The sequence below is a fragment of the Branchiostoma belcheri genome, unplaced genomic scaffold (assembly GCF_001625305.1).
Source record: "Branchiostoma belcheri isolate BF01 breed outbred unplaced genomic scaffold, Haploidv18h27 scaffold8, whole genome shotgun sequence".
Classification (NCBI taxonomy): domain Eukaryota; kingdom Metazoa; phylum Chordata; class Leptocardii; order Amphioxiformes; family Branchiostomatidae; genus Branchiostoma; species Branchiostoma belcheri.
This window is the reverse complement of record NW_017804464.1, coordinates 2,444,314-2,465,732: the sequence shown is the minus strand read 5'-3', so window position 1 is coordinate 2,465,732 and position 21,419 is coordinate 2,444,314. Positions and strand designations below refer to the sequence as shown.

Below are 21,419 nucleotides of genomic sequence, written 5' to 3'. Positions count from 1 at the left end.
AGCAGTTACAAAATAATTTTCTTTCTTTTCTCTCTCCCTATCTTTATATATATATATACAAACACACTCTTTCTCTCTTGCACTCTCTCACACATTATCTCCTCAACGTGCAGTATTTCTTTCCAATTCTATTTTAGTTTTGATTCAACGAAGTCAATGTGCTTATGTTGTTCTATTTTATTTTGTTTGGTTCGTAGCCGGGTATCATACTTTCTCGTGACAATAGGTGCTGATAGAAATGAGATGAGCCTGGTTGTAAAGGTGACATCTAGCGGTTAAGCCTTTACGACAAGTGATGGCACTAATTACAGAAGTAACCTTTTTTTTTAACGGCATCGCTCAATGCAAGGCCAATTATATTTGGCCACTTCTAGGCATAGAGCTAGAGGTAGGAGATGGCGGTGGACCTTATTGTTATCGGACGGAAAGCAGCTGTTTGGAAGAGAGTTCCATAATTTTGCAGTCCGGGGAAAGAAGCTGTTGTTGTAATATGACTTGGAGACAGGTATGTTAACGGTGTATTGATGAGAACTGGAAGAGAACCTGTGTAGCAGAGACACTTTGCGGCTTTGTTCTGAACGACAGGTCCTAGAATAGAGTCCAGAATCTCAGCATTCAAAAGACTCGCTCCCAGGTTGAATCAGTGGCAGAAATAGGTCAAACTGTGTGAATGATGAAGTGCCAGGGGAGTCAGTTATCATGATAAGATCTGGAGCGACAACATTTAGTTTCCCCACTTCCGTTTGTTTTAACTCTTCTGATTGAGATCATCTTTCATACACTTAAGCACTGAAGAAAAATTCATATTCCCAATGCAACAAGACAAACCTTCCATCGAAAAACATACATGTTCTTTCATCTCTACTGTACCTGAAGAGTGAGAATTTGATATTATTTAGTAATTGTTAGTTTTAGCTTTTATTTCTAAACTCAACTGTATCTGTTCATCATGTTTCGTTGTGACCTGTACTTAGCCCAGTGTGGCAAAATCATCATTCATTTCGTTACGCAATTTGAGGATATCCTAATGTTATTATCACACGTAAAAAAGTCAAATTCTTCCGTATCTGCATCCAAGGCAATTTCAACCGTCTCTACACCACACGACGCCCATTCCCAGTTCTATAGAACCCACAAATATGAAGTGGATATGACAACCAGTCAATGGTTTGAAAATACAATCCGGTTTGTCCACTTTTCTAGGGACGCTACACCGTCCCTCTTATTAGTGCACCTACGGAGGTGTCAAAATTAGGTGTTTCACAGCGTTTACCACTACATTTTACGAACAAAGAGAAAATAACAAACTTTTGCTTGTGTATGAAGTTGTTACAAACAAGACCAATTGTGGTTATCACATTAAGGACTCTCTGGTTGGACTGGACAGCCCATGAGAGGTCTACCTCTACGTACAGTAGCCACATTATACATTCATGACCCCCGCAGCAGCGTACACAAACGCCCGACCTCGCCAGGAGCGATCTAACCACTTTTTGCTCCCAGCGTCGCTGTGTTTGAATGGTGCCACCATGATAGCGTCTACCATGAGGGTTTCTGTGGTGGTTCTCATTCTTACTATTGCTTATTTTCACACGGCACTGTCTGTTCAAGTCACCGTCGGTAAGTAACTCAAATGTTAATTGCATATCAATCAATAGTTCGTGCTGTAAACCTGCCATTCTCCTGCAGTCTCTTAGCGTCACAGACGAAAGGTATTGGATGCTTCCTGAAACGTCTGACCGTTTCCAAAATCATATCCAGTTGCTTGAGTAACTGTTTTGTTTTTTTTGGCGTAACTCAAATGTTTTCTTAAGACTGAAAACTTATAAGAATTAACAGGGCTAAGTAAGGTCACCAAATTACACGATCCATTTAAGGTCATTACATAAGAACAGACAGACGATACATGTGAAGGTTAGGTCATAACGACTTGGTTGCATCAGGAACCAAAATCCGAGAAGACATAAAGTTGACGATACTATTGAAAGAATTTGCATACGTGGAAATATTCACAGTTTATGTGCGCTTCGAAAAATCACTCAGAAGACACCTGTATGTTGACTTATGCTATTAACAAGGCTTATAGTTCGATGTAAACATGTCTGAATTCTCTACATTTTTGTGAGCCTTCTGTAGACGAGCATTCTACAATCGGCTCTCAGCGCATATAGAAAATATTCGAGTACCGGCTGGGTTTGCATCGTTCACTGGTGGGTTTGTACAGGAGTCACCGTGTTGAAATTTCATTTTATCACAAGCAATTAACGTTAAGAAACGTTGGGTGGTGAGTCAAATCTCACTACCTATAAGACTTGTAGAGACTCAATGCAGTTAGTTTACTTGTATTTGTTAAAACCGTATAATATATCCGCATATGAGTGATAGATTCGTAATTGACTCAACGAAAAGTGAGTCTTTGTATGGTCTTCTACTACTAAAGATCGAACTAAGCTATATACATGTATGTCATCCTACGTACAGAATATATGTATGCGGTAAATAACGTACAGAATATATGTCAGCGACAACAATAAAGGTTTAACTATTGTCTTAAAGCGTAGTCTCTAAGATTTATACATAAACAACTACCGGGACAACAACATTCTGTTTTGACATTTTACATGGTTCAATGCCCTTGATTTAAGGTCAGATTGCAGGTGTGCCACAACAAGTGCCCCATGCTGGGGGAGTGTACGGTCATCCATTTGTTCGGAATGACAATTACAGTCTTTGTGTGAATCTAAGCTCTTTATTGTACTGTCTTGTGAGAGGGACATAACAGGGTGAATGGGAGAAGTATAGATCATTTGTTCGAAACTAAAAAATTACAGTCTTGGTGTGAATGTACGATCTTTATAGTACGTACAGTTTGACCCAAGGGACCCATAAAATGCCTCTGTAACAGCAAAATGACCCGTTTAATTACAAGATGTGAATGTAAGATCTTCTATTATACGTACAGTTTGACTCAAGGGACCTATAAAATGCTTCGGTAACAGCAAAATGACCCATTTTTTACAAGCAGTATCATACATAGCATTGTAGTACCGATAGGACTGAAATGTACTAATATACAGAATTAGTTTCTTCTAACTTCCTAGAGATAATGCTTATTTGTGAAGTGTGAAGCTTTACCACATTTGTGGAAGGATTGACATAACAGGTGACTATCACCTCTTCAAGATGTCAAAGCTGAGACAAGACTGTTAGGTTTGAACTCTCTTAGGAAAGGATCCCTACTCTTTTCGATAAGTATGGTGGGATCTTTAATGTGCTCGAGGTGTGACATGGGACCTCTGCTTTACGTCTATCCGGGAGCGGGAGGACCCCCCGAAGCTAGGTACTCATTTACACCTGAGTCAAATGAGAAAACTGGTATAAAGCGCCTTTCAACAAGGACAAAGCACTGAGGTCTGTCAGGGATTCGAACCCAGAACCTTCACATTCTGAGTCAGCAGCCCTAACCTCACAGGACGAGTTTTTACTACTCTTATGGCTACACTATTGTTTTCACTTTCTACTACCTACAGCATCCGTCTTCCTGATTTCCTCTCCCTTAAAAACAGATAACAAGGTTACTAACTTAAGCCCTCTTTGCCATAAGTTGACAAGATAACACTAATCTCATTCTGGCATAAGACGCTCGTATCTCTTCACAGAGTTAACTTCATTTAAAGTTATCGCTTCATCTCCAGGTACTGATGCCATTCTGTTGAAAGATGAGCCGTCTTATCTCTTGATCTTTTATGTAATTAGGACAACCACAGATAAGAGGACGCCAAAAGCAGCATTAGGGTCCCTAATGTACTCACTATAGTACCATGGTGACCATGAAAATGGTCCACTGAGAATATGAAAATGAATATTTGATAGGGGGTTTGGTGATAATCGCTTTGTTGTCCCTTATTTTCACTACAGTCAAGTTGTAATGGTCGTAATGATTGTAATGACTCATCTCCCAGAGGACTTTAAGAGGAACGTCCGTGACTTTTTTCTAACTCGGGCAATTTGAAAAATAATTACCGTAACGATTTTTTCCTCGCCCAAATCTGCCCTATATGATTACGAACAGAACCAAAATAAGGATCTGTATTAGTCTATGCACATTTTACATGCATATTTCTGTGAAATATGGATTCCGGAGCAAAATAACTGCATTGTGATATAAATGGCAAAAGATAAGAATTCTCATGAACATTTGCCTTTCGAAATTCTAGGACCAATCTTGTAGCCACGCCAAGCTTCGTCAAATGTTAGACGGATATGCAGCCACTCTCTCATTGGTTGAATGGCTTCTTGCAATTCTCTGATTGGTTTAATGTACAGGTTTTCTTCCCTGCCCAGCTCCGTCAAATATTTGACGGATATGCAGCCACTCTCTCATTGGTCGAATGGCTAATTGCCCTTCTCTGATTGGTTGAATGTACAGGTGTGGTGTACACTGCCGGGAACAGGGAAGCGTACAGCGGCACGGTACGGCAGATCTTACGGCTCGTCAACGCGTCAGACGACTATGGAACCCGTAACGTTACTCTCGACATCGTTGAAAAAGACGCAAACTGCTCCAGCGAAAACGCCATATACAACGGTACAGAAATTCGGCTGCTTTGAATTAGAATTATTTTACTATGACTTCGGTTGGGTAGACATAAAAAGGCGATGGAAGGACGTTCCAAAAAAGCTATGGGATGTTACCAATCATGAAAGTGCCTACTACATGTACCAAGTAGACATATTGCCATGATATATAGCAATGTCGTAGATGGGATTTTTTGAACATGACAAAATGTTAAGATACGTGATTTTCGATCGTCTCTACTGCCTTTGTCAGGATAACTGATCCATTACTTTGGACACGTGACTCTGCATTGGAATCAATGGAGATTGTAACTCAATACCACTGTACATGTATGTGTAACTATGTACATATCGGCCAAACAATGTACAAAGTAAGCCCCAAAAAAACACTGGATATGATTTTCATAACGGTCCAACAGGCCGTTTTCAAAATCATATGCAGTTGCTTGAGTAACTTTTTGGCGTATCTTGTTACCTGGAGGTCTAACCTTCAAAGTATTATGCACTATAGTCTACATGTAAATATGAATTATGAGGAAGAGAATTATTAAGAGAATGTTATATATATATTAGCTCTGTCGTGCTGTGTTGCTGCATCTTGACTCATGCATCTTGACAAAACGAATCTCTCCATTCCTATCTGTGCTTCATCAGTGATCAACTCGTTCCGACAACAGGACATTTGTAACATCGTGGTCATTAACAACGAGCGGAAGTCAGACGAGGGAAGCACGCCTTGTTCTTTCCACAACGAGAACGACACCTCCTTACTGGCACTGTTCGTCTCTCGGCCATCGGTAAATATGATATGATAAATATGATATGATATTTCGTGTGACCAACTGATATGATATCTCGTGTTCTGAACAATCTATGTTTATGAAGCTATGTAATTTTCAGATAAGTCTTCAGTCTCGGAAAGAAATGGTTTGGTTTGGTTTGGTCCCCATAGCAACTTTTTTTTTAACTGCAAGTGCATTTTACTTCAAGACTTTGCGACTTTGAGTGACCTCCGGTGTCACATAGTCTTCTTTAGTGTTGTGTAAGGTCCATAAATCAACCAGTTTGGGATCGTATCTGTACATATTCAAAGCTGATTTCTTGTCAAACATTCATTCATTTAAATACTGAACATTCTGAAACAAATACCTCACTCTTTTCAAGTTTTATGTTATACTGATTTAGGACAAGCAAATCATCTTGAAAACTTGCAGCGCGCAAAGAACTTTGTGAAAATTTAAGACTTTTATTTAAGGTCCTGTTTTTCAGAGGTCCGGTGTTCTGTTGAACTCTGGCCCAGGGGTCATGAACCTTTACCCGGAACCGATCGACCTGAGTAAGATGGTGATCGACACCGTCCAGAAGTACAGGTGGACGTCTGCCTTCGTGCTGTACGATAAATTCGCCGGTACGTAGCCACAGTGTTCTTGCACGACATTTTCAACGTGGTTTTCTTCTTGTAAGCAAGTTAGTCTGGGCTCCATCCGTGAACGCTATACCCGCCAGGCCCTGGGATTGAACGGAAAGAGTATAGCATCTAAAATACGCTAGCCAGCACCAAAGATCCGTCAGTGTGTTGTTGTCAAACTTTGTTGATGTGGAAGAAGCGACGCCTGTTATACGCCTTGGAAAGTGCACCCTCCGGCGCGCACCGAATGCATCAAAATCACCACCCAAGCTATGAGTCACGGATGGAACCCAGGCTACATCTAATCAATGCAAAGAATCAAAATTATATTAACATTACATTAATGGCTCTAGAAATTAATTGTGAACGTTTCTGTACATAGAAATCTGCACATTGGACACAAAAAGAGCCGTGTAAACTACATATAATAATGTAGGAAGATCTTCAGCACCAAGGACAGACCATGCCGTATTCAGAATACTAGTGGCTCTTCTCTGGTTGTGACAAAACGTTCCTACAATTTTCTGCAACAAAACAAAAGCTGAGAAAAATGGAAAATAAAGCTGTAGGCATTTTCATTTGCTTGAAAACCATATTTTCAATGTAAATATTCTAGTCATTTCTATATACAAATGTACAAGGTAGTAGGTTTAGGATCCTGGGCTGATTTTTGAGGTATCACCCACATAGTAAGGACTCATCTTGCAAGAATGATTTGGGCCAGACCCGTTGTATTTTTAGGAGGCTCCTAAAAAGAATGTAAACAAACAGCGGTTTTTGTTTGGGTATCTTCGGCAGCTTCAACATGTTTTTATGGCGACAACAACATTGATCTTTTACTCCCTAAATGTCTTTAGGAACCCAGGTAGGCTACCAGTGTATAAAAGACAGCAATGTTCAAAATGCAGTAGTGAAAAATCTTACATAACATTGCTTTCAATACCCAAGGCCTAAGAAAAAAATGTTGTGTTTCCTGTTTCAGTCCTGAAAAAATTAGGGTCGGTAGGTAGGGATTATCTTTTTGTTTATTAAACTTTGGCAATCTCCAGTGATCCAACTTATACAATACACTTTAACAGAGTTGTTGTTGTTCGTCCGTCATTCTTGACGATGACCAGTGACATCAACTTGCATGAAGACACTCTTATATTTTCAATGTCAATGTTGGAAACCTGATTGTACAACGTTTCATCACTCAGGTTTCAGATCATGGAGAAAAATTCATGTCCCTTGCAGGGGTACACCCCGCAAAAAATGCTAGGGTCATCAGTTTTTTCTAGGGTCTGTCAGGAAACACAATTTTTTTCCTAGGCCCAATCATGCAAACATACTTGCTCCCATCCCAGACTCCTACAGGACCCTGGAGCAGTTCCTGAACTGGGCAGCAGACAGGGACTGGCTCCTCAGGGTGAAGGAGATCCCCCTCCTGTCCAGGTCAGAGGTTGACCGGCGCGAGCTGCGGTCACTTCTCCTGCAGATCAGGATGTCACGAGAGGTCCACGTCATCCTCATGACAAACTCTGACATCATCGTCACTGTTCTAGAAAAGGTGGGTGTTTTGTGCTATTTCTTCACTCCAAGGGAGCCAAGTATTGCTTTTGGCTTGTCTGTCTATGTATGTCTGTGTGGATGTTAGTCTGCAATTGATGATGCAATTTCAATACAATAAAGCGTAGCCTCAGTGCTGCAATGATTTGGACTATGGGACTGGCAGAATCACAAAGCAGAACTGTTGTTGATGATAAATCAAATCAAATCAACTAGTGATAATGTATTATGTATTGAGAAAACCATCTGAACAGTCTGTGTGAAAATCATGTTTAACTTATGACTTGCTCTCACTCTGATTTCTCACTGATGATTTCTTGTTAATGTTATATCTTTAGGCAGTTCACATGCAGATGCTGAATTACCAGTACCAGTGGGTGATAACAAGTTTGGTAAGTTCAAAAATTTCTATCTGTTATGTCCAATACTCTTTGTTACTTATTGCAGTAGCTAAAACATAAAGAACTTCAGAAGATCTGGAAAAACATTTCTATATTTTCTGCACAGAACGGTCCACTGGGTACAGTTCCTCTGGAGGACTATGAGTTCAGTGGAGCGCGGATGACGTTCTTCCACCCTAACTTTGAACTAGGAGACGATGTAAGACACAATCACACAGTTACTAAATACCTGAAGCTTTGCAGCAGCACACAGTCAGCTAATGTCTTTGTCTCTATCTGTATCTGTATTGGTATAGCCGGTATAACCGCCTTTTGGCATAACACATCATCTTCGCAGGCACGCGCTGCGTCAGCAGCTAGCTATATCTGTCTTTGCACATTTAATTGCAGGAGTTGTTTTAAGCTTTCTGGTGATGATGCCCCAACTGTGCTTGTTGGTGGCAACAAGTTGGTGGCACTCTATAATAGTTCTTTGAAAATACAAGTTTTTGAACACCTCAATTCTTGGTTGTTATTTGAAGGCATTTTGTAACTAAAGCAACTATTTTTTCAAAGTAGGTATAGTATAGTAGTTTTAGTTTCAAAGGTTTCTACATTACTTGGCAATGTATGTGTGTTTTTCTCTTTTTTTTCAACCGTAGACCCGTTTGTTTGAGAGGTTTGTGATCGATGCTATGCTGACTGTGGTGAACACTGCTGCTGACATGGTGGAGGACACAGGTGGGGAGGACCAGTGTCTGCTGCACACCTACGCCACTAAGGTACGTTTGTTTGTTTGTTTCTTTTATTAGAATCTCCATTAGTTTTACATTGCACACTATTCTTCCTTGAGTCTGCAAGGATGATGATGTAAAATACTGTGTAAAAATTAATATATTATACAAGACGGGGGAGTGCCAGGCCTCCATTTCAGTGATTTGAAGTGAATCACCTACTTCCAGACAGTTTTTGGAATATGCAAAAGGAACCTAATAGTATATATAAACAGCTCATCCCACCTCCACCCCCTAAAAACATGTTACTTTTATTGTTGTCAGATATGTCCAGAGATCTATTCATGATTAAAAGAACAATCCACACTTTCAGGTGGAGTTTGAGGGATACAGTGGTACGGTGGCATTTGATAAAGATGGCATCAGAGACAACCTGCAAATGGACCTGTTGGAGAACAAGGGCAGAGAACTAAGGAAGGTGAGATTGAACAATGATAACGGGACAGGGCAGGGTTGTCGGCGGGTTTCTTGAAAATATTTAGTCACTGTTTGCCCATTGTTGTTTGCAAATGTCATGAACATTTCAGTTTCATTATTATCGGGAGGATGATTCAGAAAGCTCTACACAATCACACACAAACACACATACAAATATAATTCAAGATACCTTAAAAAGTTTGTAGAAGGAAAAAATATTGTTTTTGCTCTGTTTCTTCTTCTTGCTCTTCTTCTTCTCCAAACGAATAAGGCCAATGACCATCATGGTAAATAATGAGTTAAATAATGTTGCAAGTGCCATGCAGAGTTCAAGAGGGGCTGCATGGTCACGATATATGAAAGTGTGTTTTAGTATTAGAGAATACATCAAGCGGTAGTTTGTTAAGCTGGGCCATGTGGAGGTTAATATGATGAATTTGCTTTGTAGATGTTACCTTTCTAGTTATTCCTGCTTTAATTATCTATCTCCTGTTCTGTCGATCTGTACACAGGTGGGAACATGGAGCTCCGTACATGGCACCAACCTAACCTCAACCTTCAACACCAGCTTCCTCACAAACCCTGTCCTGGGCGGCAAGAAGCTCAAGATCATCACCAAAGAGGTCAGATTTACAGAACAAGACAAGAGGCACCAGTATTGAAATAAAAACCAGTAATTTGCAATTTCTGTGCAGCTAAATGGTGAAAGACTATTGCCGTAAGTTATATAATGTCGCACTGCCTACAGGCTACTATACAAAGAGTCAATTGGCAATTTCAGAGATGACAAGCATATAGGGCTATTAAACTTTAAGATCTAGGACACTCTGAAATTTTGCTATTTTGCCTAGCAAACTGCAAAAATGAAAAGAGTAAATTGTTTAGTACACTGTTCTCAAAACTACATGTAATGCCATAGATTATGATAATGATTAGTACATATTTGTTCATGAGTTTCCTCTGAAACAACTGAAATTTCAGACACCCTGATGCCCAAGTATTTTCACCCTTCACATATCACACATTTTCACATATTAGTTACCTGTAGCAAGCTCCGAGACAATGTTTGGAATCTTTATTTAATATACAACATGGCAAACCTGAAAGAACCAAAGTTGAATCTTTTTTCCAGAGACATCCTTATGTCCAACTGAAGAAGAATGCCGATGCGTTTGAGTTGGAGGGAGAGGAGCGATACGAGGGTTATCTGATGGATCTGATCCGTAAGATGGCACTGCACCTGAACTTCACCTACAGTCTGGACATTCTGGAGGATGCACACGTGGGGGAGAAACAGCCTGACGGGTCCTGGGATGGCATGATTGGAGAACTGTTCAACTACAGGGTTAGAGTGCTGTTGGTCTTTGAGTCAGAATCTAGAGGTCTTGGGTTCAAATCCCACCTCATTATTCTACAAACTAGTACACTTCAACATATCCATTCTTTACAATCCATTCAACATATAAAGCCTGAGTTGGAACAACTATAGAAAAACATTGTCAGTCTTGATAAACCAGTTGAAACATGTCCTAATTGTTTCCAATTTTTGCCTAAGGTTGACGTAGTTCTTGATGCGGTGTCAACGCGTTCCTTCCGTCTGGAAGCCGTAGACTTCACCGAGCCGATAGAGATGTCCGGGTACTACCTCATCATGAAGCGCCCCTCCAAGGCCATCCCTGGGATCTTCCAGTTCCTCGCGCCCTTCAGCACGTCTGTGTGGATTGTGATTGGCTGTGCCTGCCTCCTAGTTGCCATCTTGTCCACGGTCATCAGCTACCTGGACCCGTATGAGTGGCACCAGCTGGCTAAACGGGGAGAAGTCAAGCCTGAGGAGGGGGGGAACTGGGACTTCCTCAACAGCATGTGGTCTGCCTGGGGCGCTTTTGTCGGCGGTGGCGCTGAGTTTCTACCGTGTTCGTACGCCGGGCGGGTCCTCTCCAGCACGTGGTGGTTCGTCATCCTGGTCGTCATCTCGTCCTACACCGCCAACCTGGCCGCGTTCCTCACGCAGACCCGCCTGGAGGAGACCGTCAGCTCGCTAGACCAGCTGGCAAACAGCAAGTTCAACTACGGAGCGCTGGCACGGAACACCATCGTACAGTTCCTAGTGACGGCCACCGACGAGCCGTACAAATCCGTCGGAAACCATCTGAAGATGAACAGGGAGGAGGTTCTGCTGGACTCGCGCGATGAGCTGCTGGATAAAGCGGAGAGGGAGAAGTTTGTGTTCATTGCTGATGCTGAGAACGCGTTCACCATCAAGGAAGAGAGATGTGTGCTCATGACAGTAGGGGAGAAGTAAGGAGGATTTGCTATAGATCTTAATGTGTAGCAATGCTTGTAGTGTGGTTGATGGAGAAATTTGTATCGTATTATCTGAGGTGGCAAACACAACAGTTACTATTAGTGGCCGAATCACATTTAATGTCCATATTTTTTAATATGCTTTCAGCACTAGAACTTGATAGGCTTTATCATGTTGAATTGCAGATAATATTTAGTCTTTTTGAAAATCTGCTTGAAAACTTTTTTGTGAGAGGATTGTCTGTCCTTGATTCTGAATGTGTTACATTCTATGCATTGTGCCTGACTACCTATTCTTACCATACACTGTGTCTGTCCTTGGAACTGAACCATGTATCACTACCATACACTGTGTCTGTCCTTGGAACTGAACCATGTATCACTACCATACACTGTGTCTGTCCTTGGTGCTGAACCATGTACCAGTACATGTACCATATGCTGTGTCTGTCCTTGGTACTGAATCGTGTCAGCTCCATTGGATATTATATCAGAAAGGTGTCAGGAAATCATAACATCCAAACTGAATAAATTACCAGTAGATAAAGACATTCTTTGACCAATAGACAGTTCATTAGAGGTCCTGACGATATTTGCAACTTGTTTGCAGGTTTTTCCTGTCACCTCTAGCCCTGATGCTGCCCCGAGGGTCTCCGTATGTTAAAGAGTTCAACCGACTGATCCTGGAGTTCCGTGAAAATGGCTTCATGGACATCCTCCACAACCGTTGGTTCAGGTGGGCAGTACAGATGCTTTAGAACTTCAGATGAACCATGATAATTTGAGGCAATTTTTATGTGAAATTGATATGATATACTAGAAAAAAGGGCTGGAGTTCAATGCATGTGAATACTGCATGTAAATATCATTAATCAGTCTACTAAGTATTAAGTATATAAGTACTAAAAAAGGATAAGAAACTAAACAAGATTACACAGTTAAGTACTCAACAAGAAACTATGTAGTAGGAGATGAGACGTTATACTTAAACAGTGGAATTTTAGACACATAGACAGTTCTTCTTCTTCCAATAATGCCTATCTGCCAAGAAATCAGCAACTACTGGCATGTTGGGGGAAAGTTGTGTAAAGTGCCTTTCCCAAGGGCACAATTTCAAGGCATGTTGTTTGAATCGAACCTAGGAGCCATGGGTTCCGGGCGGAATGCCCTAACATTATGCCACACGATGCCTGTCCTTGGTCCTGAACAGTTTCTTATGTATTGTTCTGTATACACTGCAGGGATTGTCACACATCAGTAAAATGTAGAGAGTAGATTTTGGTCTATTGAGATTACTAAATAAAACAAACTTATGGTATATTATAATTTATACCTTTCAGGGCCTCAGGAAAATGTGACTCTGTCATCTCTAAAAGCGATCAATCCGTTCTGGACTTGGAGAGCTTCGCTGGACTGTTCTACTTCATGTTGATGGGGATCGCGCTGACCATGTTGGTCATGGCCGCCGAGAAGGTGTGGTTCATGCGGCAGGAGAAGGACAAGAAGAAAAGTGACCTGGAACTTGCCGACCGTAACGGCGCCAAGGACGGGGAGCTAGAGGCTCTTCGTGCGTAAAACAACGCCACCTAGTGGAACATTTTGGCAATGCAAGGGAAACTTAACTTAATTATGCTATTTCATAGTAGACAGTATGTGATGTGATTTGTCATTATTACTTCTCTGTGTTCTGTACGTAAGTAGCTGAAGGTGGTTGGAAGTGATTCTTATGGAGTAGAGTTGGATTGTGACATAAGCAATAACAGAAAGCATTATATACTGTGTAAGTGGAAACATCATGGCAGCATCGTACCTTTCTGTTCTGTCTTCATTTGTTGTGAAACAAAACATGATAATGATTACATCATGGACAATCAGTTGAATCTGATTATATATCTACTACAACATTTTGCATGTATGGCAATGACAAGCTAACTCTTTTGGCAGCAATGGATTTCAGGGAAAACTAAAATTGTACCTTTTACAATAGCATAGATATTGTTGTTTGATTACAGTTTATACCAATGTTTTTTTTTATTATTGTATGATTTGATATGACTATACTCAAGATAACTTGTATAACATTCATACAATTTGTATAGTCATGCAGGTGTAAATATACTGTATATGGTAACACCTTTTGCTGATTTGTGGAAGTGAAATGAAGCAGGAACACAGAATTTCAAAAATAACTTAGCGGTAACTCTTGAATCAGTTGTTTTTGCTGTAAGGCCATAACAAGTAAATTCTATGGATGACACCCTCAGCAGACTCCAAATCTAATGCAATAGGGAAAAAAACAAGGTGGGCTAAAAAAAACAAGATTCCTACATTTTCAATTGTTTTCCCATTCCAATTCTTTATTTACATACCAACATTACAGACATACAATATAGAATTATAAGTTTGCCTGAATGGCATTGGTATTGGTATAAAACTTGTTAAGCAAGAAATGATACCTGATATTGTAGTAGCCCGGCTTGGCAGGCACCCATGTTTTTCCGTAACCCTTGTTGTTCATACATTTTCTGAGGATTAAAATCCTCAGAAAATGTATGTGACTTGATGAAATAAAGATCTTGTTGATATACAGGCTTCAATGTACTATATACTAAAATGTATCAATCCCTCGCTTTTCTATGGGGATACTGCTGAGTCAAACAAAGCGTCTAGTACAGTACTAAGTATTGAGGCCACAACTGCAATACTTAATACATGGAACTGATGGTGAGTTCAGCACCAAGGAGAGATCCGCACTGGTAATGTCCATTAACAAATGGGGGGGGGGGGCATCCACGAGTTTGGGGATATAAACACTTGCTGTGGCACGAGGTATCTTCTTCATTGGGTTTGGCACAGAAAATAAGTTCAAATTTGGGCAACGAGAATAATTACATTTGATTGGTGGCGGAATGGTGATGGTTAGTTATCAAGAGCAATAATGGGTAATCTCGTTTGCACCCCTATGCAATTAGCACACATGGTACGGTCCGTTCAGCACAGCTGTGTGCAGCACGTTGTCATGTGGCGTGTCGTGCGTGAATTCTCTCCAACTTTGGGGGTAAATTTTCGGCTTTTTGCCCACAAATTATACGTCTAAAGTGTACAGTATATCGTCTGGACGTTTCTAGGTCGGATGTGTGCCATTCTTTCGACCTTTGAGGGAGAAAATTCGTAATTTCCAGACGGAGTTTGGAGACTGGGAAAATGAAAATGGCGACTACCATGGCGGCGTGGCGTGGTGCTGAAAAAGACAAGTTCTTGCGAGGTAAGACAGCAAATTAGCTCCTTGAATGTACATGTTTGTACTTCCAAGAAACCTGTAGCAACAGACCACGTTATAATTCGTCATGTTAACCGTTGTATTCCGTAGAAATTTGCGTTTTGTGGAACGATATGTCGCACACATTTTGTACCGCCATTTTGTACTTGAGTAGGCTATTTTCGTGACTGTCGTGGTTTTGGGGAACACTGAATATATTTCTTTGGTGTTGAGTAGAATGGGAAAAATTTCGCTGCTAAAACTGTTACAAACACGTTTTTTTTGTTGGAAATTTCCACAGTTTGGCCCAGTGAACACATTTTGGAACGCACCACACGTGTGCATAATTAAACCCACTCGACGTTCCCGCCAAAAACGTCGCGTGAACAAGACTTCCGAAGCCTATTTAAAGATTAAATGGATGCATTTACTATTTCAGTACCCTTCTGAGCATCCAAAAGTAAATCTGTGCACAAGTGAAAATGCATGTAGTTTATTTCGGTTTTGTTGCTGGTTTATTCTTGCTTTTGAATCGGAGGTTGTCATATAATTGGTATTTTACTGGATTCTATACTTCATTGCCAAATTATAATCTGTTTTTGATGTAACGTTATAATTGAATGAAGCAGTTATTGTGGTTGCACTGATTTTGAGGATGAACTATGCAATCTTGGTCCTTATTGTATCATTTATTCGAGTAGAGTACATGTCTACAGCCAGGTAGGAGCTTCAGTTCCAGTTTCGGCCGCTTTTTCCTTTTACTGCACAGACATCTCAGGTTTCTGGGAGTGGTCTAGACCCCTAGTCATACATCAGCTTCTTCTGTTCCATGTGTTTGTCGAGACTTTCCTTGAACGAATTTACACTGGGTGATGTAACTACAGACTCTGGGAGGTTGTTCCACCAGGCTACCAGTCTGTTGACGAAGAAGTAAAGCCCTCCTGTTGCCCTTTGATGGCTTCCTCACTATTCTTAGACTGTGACCCCTGGCCTGGTTCTTGTATCCGATTTCAGGTATCCTGGCAGACTCGCCAGGGATGTCACCGAAACTGTCACGGTTGTTGTAGAAAAAGAAAGGTGTTTTGCTGTGCCAAATATTTGCAGGAATGCGCGTGTCGAAAGTCAGACTCGGAGCCTTTGCGCAGAGCTCCAGTCAGGATGAGTGTTGAGCTGCGAGTGACGTAGACTGGAGCCAGTCACGTGAGCAGAATTCGGCGGGATAATGCCGGCGGCCTCATCCCAGCATTGTGACCCCTGGTTCTTGTATCCGATTTCAGCTCGAAAGGCGAGTCTTGTGTCGAATTTTCCACGTATGAATTTGTAGGTGTTAATCAGATCCCCTCTGAGTCTTCTATTAGTGTCGGCAGTCCCAGAACTCAGTATAGGGTAAGTCTCTGATCCCAGGCACTCAGTTAGTTGCTCTCTTCTGCACTTTTTCTAGCTCTACCGCCAGGCTACATGTATGATAATGTGGTGACCAGACTGATACCCCGTACTCCAAGTGTGGCCGGACTAGAGATTTGTAGAAAAGCATGAAAACCTTGTCAATGAATTGAAAAGTTCTCCACATAAGACCGGCTATATCTGGTTTGCTTTACTTGTTATAGTAAGTCACTAAGTACATGTATGTGTCTGTTGAAGTTCAGGTCATCATCAACGATGATTCCCAGGTCCTTTTCTTGTTGAGTGTATCCACTGGGAGGCCTTTATCTAACCACTCACGATCAGTCCATTTGTCCATGCATGCAAGCATTTGTGTAGTTGTGGACCTTCCTGGGAGAAAGCCATGTTGGTGTGGTGTAAAGAGACCATTCTTGTTCATGTGTTTGACTATAGCATCCCTGATTACTCCTTCAAGGACCTGTGATGTGAGACTGACAGGTCGATAGTTCCCTGGAGTCTTCTTGCAGCCTTTTTGTAAATTGGCGTGACATCGGCAGACTTCCATTCATCGGGGAGTTTGCCTTCATTTAAAGACTTTAACTTTTACTGTTAATTTATTTGCCAATGTTGCCCGCCAATTCCTTTAGTACCCTTGGATGGATTTTATCGGGACCCATTGCCTTATTTGGATTCAGACTTCCCAATCTCCGGCCAACTTCCTCTGTGCTAAAAGTTACATCATTCAGATCTTTGCAGTACTGTCGTTTGACTGGGTCTGGTATGTGTGTTAGATCTTCCTTCGTAAAAGTGCTCACAAAGAATCTGTTCAAGACTCCTGCTTTTTCCATGTCTGAGAGCCACTACAACTCCGTTATTCAGTTCTCAACTTCTGGTTATACCTTGGCAGGTCTTAGTTTGTTTTTGTTTTTTTTACATTCCTCGCTTTCCCCTTTTCATATTTTTTCAGTGCCTTTCTTGAAGCCCATCCTGCCTGGTTCCGGGCTCTGATGTATTTGACAGTCATCTTCTTTCCTAGACTCACAAAATTTTTTCCAGTATTTCTGTTTGTTGTTTTTTTTTTTTTTTTTCAACCTTTATTTAACCTTGAAATGTACAGTACATGTTGGTATCAGTACAACTCTTCGGCCTAAGCCGTTTTTCAAGAGGTCAAGGGGAGGTAGGTCAGGGTCTTTGCAAAATTCTTCAGTTCTGTTACAATCAATAGTAGAAATACAATATAAATATATACAAAGTGTACAAAATTCAAACACTATCTCGGTATCTCAGTATCAAACATCCAAGTTCACATATTTAGTCGTTCTAAGTTGCTTGACGCAGCCGGTTTTTAAACGCTGCAACTGACGTAGCCGTTCTTAACTCAGTTGATAAGTTATTCCACAGTACTGATCCTGAGTAGGAAATCGATCTTCTGTATACTTCACGACGAACCCTTGGCACATACAAAAGGTCAGATACACTTTGCCGCGTGGTTCTTACTGCCCTATCACTACAGTATGTAAACAGTTCTCTCATGTAGGCTGGCAAACAGTTGTTGAGACTCTTGAAAGTTAGCAGGGATTTCTGGTCTCTGTGTATGGACTTGATGTCCTTCCAGCCCAGTCGAGTCCGTACTTCAGCCGACGGCGTTCTGTGCGGGGCTCCCAGCAACAGCCTCCCAGCCCTGTTCTGCATCCGTTGAAGTTTCTGTAGATCTTGCTCTGGTGCAGTGTCCCAAACAGTACTAGTGTACGTTATGTATGGTAGAAAAATACTGTTGTACAAAGTACGTAGTGCTGATGTGGATATGAAGGGGCTGACGTGCTTCATGATACTTAGGGATCGTCTCAGCTTACCCAGTACGTGTTTAACATGCCCTTTCCAGTTCAGATTATTGTCAATGTATATGCCTAAGTACTTATACATACATGTATTACACATGGTTACAGGTTGAGCATTAATAACCAAGCTGGGGTTGTTACTGTTTTTCAGTCTTTTGTCTGTACCCAGCAACATGCACTTACATTTACCTCCATTCACAGACAGAGAGTTCACAGCAAACCATTGAGACAGCCTTTCGAGATCTTCCTGTAGGACAGTCTCAATGGTCTCAACATCCTTGCTGCTGACATAAATGACCGTGTCATCGGCATACATTGTTCATTTTAGTGTTGAGTGACTTATCTCTTCAGGAACATTTTCTCTTTTTCTTGGAGGCATTTACTTTCGGTACATTTCGTCCACACTTTCAGTGATTTTGTTCGAGAAAATGTCCCAACTTTCTTCAATACTCAGATCTCCCAGAATATCTTGCCAATCCATTTATTAGTTCTTATTTCATTTTTTTGTAGTTACCTTTGTTATATTGTAAAGACTATGTTTTCTTAAGACTTGTTTCCACATAGCAGTTAAAGTCACATGATCACTCTTCCCGATAGGTGGTCTTAAATAGACAGATCACTGATCATTTCATCTTCGTTTGTGAGGATTAAGTCCAGCAAGTTACTTTCTTGTTTCCTTGTCTTTCTTGAAAGCTTGTTTCCTTGTTGCCTTTTCTACGTGCTGATACTAGAGATATGCATCTCTGGTGGCTTCAAGAAACTTAATGCCTCACAGTTGATTGAGTTAGTAGTTCCCACATTCTCTTTCCACTTAATATTTGAGTGGTTGAAGTCCCCAACCATCAAAACATGTGAGTCAATCCTAGGGTGATTGACTCTCAAATCAAACTGTTCATTTTTGTTTTAGTACTTTGTCTTGTATGCAACTGTGACTGCCATTTTTGTGGCTAATATATATTGTTATGTGACAGTGTAGTTTTTAATACAAGTATACAATTCAGTAAACAAATCAGTATAGAAACCTTTTTCAACAATGTAAGAAAATTCTGTCATGTAAGGAAGAATAGAGCATATTCACATGACGTCATCACCCGCAGCCATGTTGAGGTACATCTCCAACCCAGCAATGTTTTGCCAAGAAAGTCCATTATGTGTATTGTGTCTTCATCAAGAAGACTATGGAATCGGTCTATTTTTTTTGTGTGAGACTGTGGATTTAGCGGCATAACTTGAAGGCGTGGTTCAATGTCCATGAATTTTGGCAGGCAGGTTACCGTAATGGAGACCAAGGCCATGTGCAAATTTGGGATTCGTGGGGGGTCCCTATGTCAATGCAGTGGCCCTTTTGTCACTTGTTAACAGGATAAATGGATGTTCATTATTTTTGGTAGGCAGGTTACAGTTGTACAGACCAAGGCTAATTTAGAAAATGGGCCTCGTGGGGGTCTCTACGTCACTGCAGCAGACCTTTTGTGTTTAGAGGTAACGACCTTCCCCCATCAACCTCTGCTTGGAGAACCCCATAATGGGATGGGATCAAATAATGTTACATCGAAGGATTGCTCATTATGAGTCTTCAGCGGGAGGAGGAAAGGTTCAGATTCTTTTGTACTCTAGACCAAATTGATTATTAAAAAAGTAAAGAATACACAAGTTCATTTCTCTTGAAAAATGAACCCCTGATGAAAACATAGGATCTCTGACCTCCAGTTAGTTCTGGAAACGACTTTTACACACAGAATAGTTCAAGGCTTACAGTGTTTTGAGGCCTGCAAAGACGTAGTTTCTAGATGAGTAGGAGGGTTTAGTTGACGTTGACAAGTACGATGTGATAAGGAAAGCTTGATTTGGGTGCCGCGGCTGAACGATTGGTTGAGGTTTCTGTTGGACACAGATAACCATTGTCTTGTTTCATAGTCCCCATTCCCACTAGGTAAATTTGACTCTAGATGCAGCCAAATTGATGCCCTAAATGATCCGATCCAAGCGAATAAATTCAGCTCGATCCCGACACTTTTTGCCCTAGTGGGGCATAGAAATCCATCACAGAACTAACGTTACACGTGCCCAATGAATTGTTTTCATGGTTGATCTATTTGTCGAACTAACATTTTCATGAGGACTCGCTAGTTCCTTGGTATGCTGACTCAATATTACAAGATGCACTTATTATTCCATCTATGTGTGCTTTACTGGTCCCAGACCAACATTCCACCACGAGGGAAAACAATTTGATTTTGAAGCAAAAAGTTTTGAAGGAAAATAGTTCCAGTTGCATTGTGTGTATTCCTCATTTCTAAAGTTAGCAGTGTTGTTTTCAATTTTGTCAATTATGCTTCACAGATAGATACTGTGTGGTTCTTTGGTGGAAAATGCATAAATTTAGATATTGGTAAACTAGACACTGTAAATGGACCTAACCAACCGCTGCTAGATGGGAACTTTTAGAATCTTGTAAAATTGCCTTTTGTACATATTTTATAATAGTTGTAATATATTATTTATAATAATTATGGTCATTACCCGGTAAGTACTAGATAGTGAATGTTTTGTTTTCCTTTGACAATTGAATTTCTCGAGTAAAATCGGAGTTTTCATGTTGGTACTAAAGTTGAATGTGGTTTATATAAAATTGTATGTTGTGTGACATAATTTCATAATTTTCTATACACTGACTTTTATTTTGTTTCTCCTGTTTTCAAGATGGGGACCCAAAGCCTGGTCTGAGTGGAAGGAAACTTTTTATGGACAGACCTGTGTGAAAGAAGATGGGGAGGTGTGAGTATGGTTTCTTTATTAACACGAGACAACACTCCACATGCCTTCAGGTGCACACACACACACATTTCTCTCTTTTGCCCAGTTCAGTCTATATGCCTTTTTTCCATGAAAGAGCCCTTTAACTTTTTAACTTTAACCGGCAACTCTAATCCCACGTTAGGCGTCCCTGAAAAATTCTTCGTATCGTGTCGTTGAAAACGCCAAATTGTCACTTAAACCTTTAACTTTAATCCCACGTTAGGCGTCTGAAAAATTCTTCGTATCGTGTCGTTGAAAATGCCAAATTGTCACTTAAACCTTTAACTTTAATCCCACGTTAGGCGTCACTGAAAAACTCTCCGTATCGTGCCGTTGCAAATGCCAAATTGTCACTCAAACCTTTAACTTTAATCCCACGTTATGCGTCCCTGAAAAACTCTCTGTATCGTGCCGTTGAGAATGCCAAATTGCCCCCAAATTGTCACTCAAACCTTTAACTTTAATCCCACGTTAGGCGTCACTGAAAAACCGTCCGTATCGTGCCGTTGCAAATGCCAAATTGCCCCCAAATTGTCACTCAAACCTTTAACTTTAATCCCACGTTAGGCGTCACTGAAAAACCCTCCGCATCGTGCCGTTGCAAATGCCAAATTGCCACCAAATTGTCACTCAAACCGTTAACTTTAATCCCACGTTAGGCGTCACTGAAAAACTCTCTGTATCGTGCCGTTGAGAATGCCAAATTGCCCC

The 21,419-nt window shown here is 40.8% G+C and overlaps 1 protein-coding gene across 1 annotated transcript; it reads left to right on the top strand.

The window, feature by feature from the left end:
• The first annotated feature begins 1,403 nt into the window (after positions 1–1,403).
• LOC109486375 (glutamate receptor ionotropic, kainate 2-like) lies at positions 1,404–13,811 on the top strand. The gene is made up of 14 exons (XM_019790205.1): positions 1,404–1,620; positions 4,430–4,588; positions 5,233–5,375; positions 5,848–5,986; positions 7,333–7,535; positions 7,873–7,926; positions 8,042–8,134; positions 8,577–8,696; positions 9,022–9,126; positions 9,638–9,748; positions 10,258–10,470; positions 10,681–11,423; positions 12,040–12,165; positions 12,770–13,811. Exons 1-14 carry the CDS (start codon positions 1,434–1,436, stop codon positions 13,002–13,004), a joined length of 2,631 nt encoding a protein of 876 aa, XP_019645764.1. The 5' UTR covers positions 1,404–1,433; the 3' UTR covers positions 13,005–13,811.
• Positions 13,812–21,419: the final 7,608 nt, after the last annotated feature.

Bases quoted from the DNA above. Each gene is read 5' to 3' on its own strand.
- LOC109486375 (XM_019790205.1), top strand. From the start codon at position 1,434: ATGACCCCCGCAGCAGCGTACACAAACGCCCGACCTCGCCAGGAGCGA. The intron at 7,536-7,872 runs GTGGGTGTTTTG...TTATATCTTTAG, and splicing joins TCGTCACTGTTCTAGAAAAG to GCAGTTCACATGCAGATGCT. The intron at 9,749-10,257 runs GTCAGATTTACA...TCTTTTTTCCAG, and splicing joins TCAAGATCATCACCAAAGAG to AGACATCCTTATGTCCAACT.